Source organism: Ranitomeya imitator, chromosome 1 (genome assembly GCF_032444005.1).
Source record: "Ranitomeya imitator isolate aRanImi1 chromosome 1, aRanImi1.pri, whole genome shotgun sequence".
Taxonomy (NCBI): Eukaryota; Metazoa; Chordata; class Amphibia; order Anura; family Dendrobatidae; genus Ranitomeya; species Ranitomeya imitator.
Genome location: NC_091282.1, coordinates 1,195,745,871 through 1,195,752,196, shown reverse-complemented (window position 1 = coordinate 1,195,752,196; position 6,326 = coordinate 1,195,745,871). Strand labels below are relative to the sequence as shown.

General features: G+C 41.2%; 1 protein-coding gene across 1 annotated transcript; it reads left to right on the top strand.

Annotated features, from left to right (window-relative positions):
- Window positions 1-210: 210 nt before the first annotated feature.
- LOC138657055 (uncharacterized) lies at window positions 211-1,853 on the top strand. Its single transcript, XM_069744550.1, has 2 exons — window positions 211-569; window positions 968-1,853. The coding sequence occupies exons 1-2, from the start codon at window positions 211-213 to the stop codon at window positions 1,851-1,853; spliced, it is 1,245 nt and encodes a 414-aa protein (XP_069600651.1).
- The last annotated feature ends 4,473 nt before the right edge of the window (window positions 1,854-6,326 follow it).

Genomic DNA, 6,326 nt, shown 5'->3' with positions numbered 1-6,326 from the left:
GACGGATCCGTCGTGAATCCGACAAACGGTTCCGTCGAAATGCTGTATGCGTTGCATCCGTTTTACCATCCGTTGCATCCGTTTTTATGACGGATCCGTTTTTTTTTAAATGGGAGTCTCCCAAATGTGATTGGCTACTGGAAAATAAGGAAAACTATATAGTGACTGTATTTACAGCCCATCTTTGAGGGTTTTAGTTTAGTGGCAAGAATGGATGGTGTACTTGGGAGGATTGCGAGTTTGGTAACTGATGTTATTTTCGAGACAAATCGCCTGGATATCATAGTGCGGGAGAAGGAGGAACAAGCGAGACAGAGGATTCTTCTTCAGCAACGCCGACGGAGAAGACTATGGATACATCCGATTAATGAACTGCGGATGACCCGGGGCGTTCAGTCAACCCTCTATCTGGAGTTGCGGCAGAACCCAGACAAATTCTACAACTACGTTCGGATGAGGAAGGAGCATTTCGACTATTTGCTGGAATTACTTGGGGATGCCATCATGAAGCAGGACACAAGGATGAGGCTTGCCATCACACCTGCAGAGCAGCTCATGGTGACACTGCGGTAAGACTCTAATGTAATGTTCTTGCTCATATGTAATGTAACATGCTGCAGAAAATACTGCGCAGACACATTGCGTACCATTTTCTGCAGCATGTTTTTTTTTATTGTTTCTGGCCATTACACTGCTGCTTTTTTTAAATGTTCTTGCTCATATGTAATGTAACATGCTGCAGAAAATACTGCGCAGACACATTGCGTACCATTTTCTGCAGCATGTTTTTTTTTTTTTATTGTTTCTGGCCATACAACGGTTTTCTGTTCAATGCATTTAGTATTGTGTGTCCCGGCAGAGCAACACTTTCCACAGTGCCATTTATTATTGAAACTTAACCTGAAAAAATAGAAATACAGTTGGTCTGTGCAATTCAATTTTAACATGTGTTTTTTTTTTTTCACAGCTTCCTTGCTACGGGTGAATCCTTGACGTCACTCCACTACCAATTCCGGCTTGGGATTTCTACTATTTCCGGAATTGTCAAAGAGACCTGTCGGGCGATCTGGGACACTTTGCAGCCGGAGTATATCCCCCAACCAACACAAAACATCTGGCTGACAAGCGCAGACCTGTTCGAGAAAATTTGCCATTTCCCAAACTGTGTTGGTGCGGTTGATGGGAAACATATACGGATTGCAAAACCGGCAGGATCTGGATCACAGTACTACAATTATAAGAAGTACTTCTCTATCGTCTTAATGGCTATTGCAGACGCCAACTGCAGATTCCTGGCTGTCGACATCGGAGCCTATGGCCGGTCCAACGACTCCCAAGTGTTCAAAAACTCTCCGATGGGACGTTGCTTGTATGGAGATGCATACGATTTCCCGCCAGACAGACCACTCCCAGGAACAACAGAACCACCCATGCCATACCTGTGTGTTGGTGATGAGGCTTTCCAATTATCGCCACACCTCCTTAAACCATACGGTAGCAGAGACTTAACCAGAACAAAAAGGGTATTTAATTACCGCCTCACTCGAGCCAGACGTGTGGTCGAGTGTGCCTTTGGATTATTGACTGCAAAGTGGAGAGTTCTGCTCACTGCCATCAAACTGCACACCAAAACCGTTGATGAGGTGGTGAAGGCCTGTGTGGTGCTCCACAACTTTATACTTTCAAAGGAACCAGTGTTGGTTGATGAGGATGAAGAATTGGAGACAACCTTGTGGGATTACCGCAGCAGCTCCATTCGCTCCGCTGGTTCAGTGACAAGAATGAGGGACCAGTTTGCGGAGTATTTCTTGTCGCCTGTAGGTCAGGTTCCATGGCAAGACCAAATTGTGTGACTTCTTTTGTTAATGTTTCATGGATGTGTCTGAAATGTGTTGACAACCCCCCCCCCCCCAAAAAAAAAAAAAAAAAAAAAAAAAACAGTTTCTGCAAAGTGTGGTTTTCTTGGTAATAAAACCACTAAGTTTAAACCGTGTGGTGTTTTTTTTTTTTTACCTTAGCTTATCGTAGCTTTACCTAAATGAATGCACAGACACAGAGTTGAGAAATCAAAAAACAATTTTTTATTTTTTTTTTGCATATGTCATTAAATTCACTTAAATTTTTTTTTTTTTTTTAGAAAGACACTTTTGTAAAAAATGTAACAAAAAATTTGAGTAACCTAAAAAAAAAAAATGTATAACCCACAAAAAAAATTATAGGTCTTGATAGTGGGGGGTGGAGATAGTAGTAGTGGAGGTAGCAGCGGGGGTGTCAGAAGTTTGGACCACGTCGATAGGTGAGGAAATCCTGCTTGTTTGGGGTGCAGTGGAAGGGGGGGGAAAAGTAGTAAACTGACTGGGGGATGGTGTTGTTGGTATACTGACTGGGGAATAAAAGCTGGGCAAGGAAGAAAACAGTGGGGAATGCATTTGGTTAGTGGAACGTGATTGGTATTATGACTGGTGTGGATATTGTGACTGGGGTGGATATGGAGAATGGGGAGACTGGGGTTGATATTGCGAATGGTGTGAATATTGGGATTGTGTTTGGTAATGGGGGGACTGGGGTGGAAATCGGGCCTGTGATGGAGCGTGGTGTGGAGATAGGGTCGGAGGTGGCAATGTACTAGTGGCTGTGTGGGGAGGTGCGTGGGCAGTTTGGGGTTCATTTAGGGCCTTAAGAAGAGCATTGTGGCAGCTATTCATTACCTGCATCTGCTGATCAAAAGTTAGCTTTTCCATGCTCCTGAGCATGGATTGAAAAAATAGATTGGATGGAGATTGACTTACATCTAAAGGCAGCCTATCCAAGCGACTGCTGATTTCATGGTGGGTTTCACTGATGCGTGATTGCACCATGTTGAAACCGGCAGTCACTTGTTCTCCCAAAAGTTTAAAAGAACTTTGGAAGCCTGCATTTAGATGCAAGAACTCAGGAGCATAGCTCCTTTCCTGACCCCTCTGTCGCTGCCGCCACGAACCTAATGGTGGTCTAGAGGTGGCAGGATCAGAGGGGTGGGGTAAAGGGAACGCCAACTGTTGAGCATCAGATGCAAGTAACGAAGGCTGCAACGATGCTCCAGTGTTTGTGGTGGTGGAAGTGGATGGGGCGGTGGAAGTGGATGGGACAGAGGGGTCAGAGGTGTGGGGCCTACCGACGTGGCCCTCGGTGGCGGAGTCAGAGATCGCTCCAGAGGGTGCCGAGGACAATGCAGGTGCCCGATGGCTGCTGAAGGTGCTGTGAAAGAAAAAACAAAAACAATTAATATATTGATAGGAAAAAGCCCTGGCTGAAACCAAACAAAGTTAGACAGGTTAACATGGTTATGTAATGGTGTGTTGAATACTTACGCTCGTTCCAGCATGGTTTGCCTGAGGAAGAACAGGGCAGGGCCATATTTGTACCGAGCCCTTTTCCTCCCTTTGGATCCACTCTTGGCCTGCATATCCTCATTAAACTCCCTCTTGTAGCGATCTCTGAGTGACCGCCACCGCTTCCTAACCCTTTCACCTGTGTAGACAAGAATGAATAAAAATTTTTTTTAATTACAATACATTACATTCAGCTCAAAACATCACTGACAAGTGAATACTTACATTCTTTGCTCTGCTGCCTTGGGAACAGCTTCTGACACACTTCTTCCCAGAGCCGACGGGTGACATGGCTATCAGCATGCCTGCGGTCAGCCATGTTCCACAGCGGCTCCCGCTCGTGGACCTCCTCAATGAGGCTGTCCACATTGATCCCCTCCTCCTCATCATCTGTTTCGGGAGCACGCCGTGAAGACTGTGAAAATTAAACAAACAAAATTAGTAAACTGAAACAAAAAAACTTCCAATAGAAGAAAAAAAAAAAAAAATCACCGATGGCCGACCGCGGCGGCGATTACATCGACTCTGGGAGCGGCTGGGAGGACCTTCACGCTGTTCAGGTTCGGCAGCAGCAGCAGCCTAAGGGTATGTGTCCACATTCAGGATTGCATCAGGATTTGGTCAGTATTTTACATCAGTATTTGTAAGCTAAAACCAGGAGTGGGTGATAAATGCAGAAGTGGAGCATATGGTTCTATTATAGTTTTCCTCTAATTGTTCCACTCCTGGTTTTGGCTTACAAATACTGACATAAAATCCTGACCAAATCCTGATGCAATCCTGAACGTGGACACATACCCTTAAAAAAAACAAGGAAAATAATCTTTAATGTAGGCACATGTTTATGTGTACAGTGATGTCTGAAGATCATTTTTTGTGTTGGGTGCACTGTGATGTGTGAAGCAACTTTCACCACTACTTACACTCTGTTCCTCCGCTATCTGCATCTCTCCACCCGTCTCGCCCCCTTCTGACTGCTCCTCTGCCGCTTCAGTTTCCTGTTTAAACATAATGCATGTAGTGCTGTAACAGAAATTTAAAGTGTAAAAATCCTTTTTTTGCAATTTTGGTAACTTACAGATACATGCTGTTGCTCTGGTGGGGAGCTGTCAGTAGAGGACATTGTGGCTGTGGTCCCTGGTCCACTGGAACTCTTGGCTCTGCAAGTAAAAAGACAATTGTAATCTGCTATACACATTGATTTGGCAGATTTTTAAGGTTTTTTTTACTTACTTAATGAACAAGATGTGGGCGTGTGGGTGGTCCCTGTAGGATGATGGTACCTGGTGGATCTGTAGGTATAATGAATTTGTAGTTAGATCCACCACACGAACTAGGTAATATGAACGATAACCACCCTGCTCAAATTTTGTGAGTTTTGTTCATACAGGCCAACACCCAAAACAAATACCACATGCACCGAAACATTAACACCCACCACTAATAAAATATAAAAATGTAATTGAAATGTCACCACACCATTTAGAAAGGTATTATCCACAGATGTGATTTTTCAGTTATACCTTTAAAAATTCCCCCTAAAAGCAAAAAAAAACAACCTTTTCTAAAATATTTTTTTTTTTAACAGCAACCAACTCTGTATTGTTTGTGTGGTCATTTGTACACACACCATTTTTAAATTTACCTTTACCTGAAATGATACAGCAGACATTTTTTTTTTAAAACACATTTTATTAATTTTTTTTTTTTTAAACCACAATTAGGAGCTCAAATGCTCTTTATTTTAAATACAAGTACATCAACAGTAAATGGTTTCAACAATAAAAAAACAATTTTAAACTTAAAAAAAACACACACACAACACACGCTCACATGCAGCACAGACCACTACTATGCAACAAAACCCAACAATTTAAAACTGAATAAAAAAATTCACACAATGAAAACACATGCTGCACAGACCACTAAAATACATCTAATTGACAATAAAAAAACTATTTTAAACTTTTAAAAAAACACAAAAACACGCTCACATTCAGCACAGACCACTACAATGCAACAAAACCAACAATTTAAAACTGAAAAAAAAAAATAAAAAATCACACAATGAAAACACATGCTGCACAGACCACTAAAATAAATCTGATTGACAATAAAATAACCATTTTTAACTTTAAAAAAAACCACACACAACACATGCTCACACATGGAAACCACATGCAGCAGCACAGACCACTTTTAACCCCTTAGTGACAGAGCCAATTTGGTACTTAATGACCGAGCCAATTTTTGCAATTCAGACCACTGTCACTTTATGAGGTTATAACTCTGGAACGCTTCAACGGATCCCGCTGATTCTGAGATCGTTTTTTCGTGACATATTGTACTTCATGATAGTGGTAACATTTCTTCGATATTACTTGCGATTATTTATGAAAAAAATGGAAATATGGCAAAAAAATTTATAATTTTGCAATTTTCAAACTTTGTATTTTTATGCCCTTAAATCAGAGAGATATGCCATGAAAAATAGTTAATAAATAACATTTCCCACATGTCTACTTTACATCAGCACAATTTTGGAAACAAAATTTTTTTTTGTTAGGGAGTTATAAGGGTTAAAAGTTGACCAGCAATTTCTCATTTTTACAACACCATTTTTTTTTAGGGACCACATCACATTTGAAGTCATTTTGAGGGGTCTATATGATAGAAAATAATGAAGTGTGACACCATTCTAAAAACTACACCCCTCAAGGTGCTCAAAACCACATTCAAGAAGTTTATTAACCCTTTACGTGCTTCACAGGAACTGAAACAATGTGGAAGGAAAAAATGAACATTTAACTTTTTTTTGCAAACATCTTAATTCAGAACCATTTTTTTTTATTTTCACAAGTGTAAAAACAGAAATATAACCATAAATTTTGTTATGCAATTTCTCCTGAATACGCCAATACCCCATATGTGGGGGTAAACCACTTTTTGGGCACA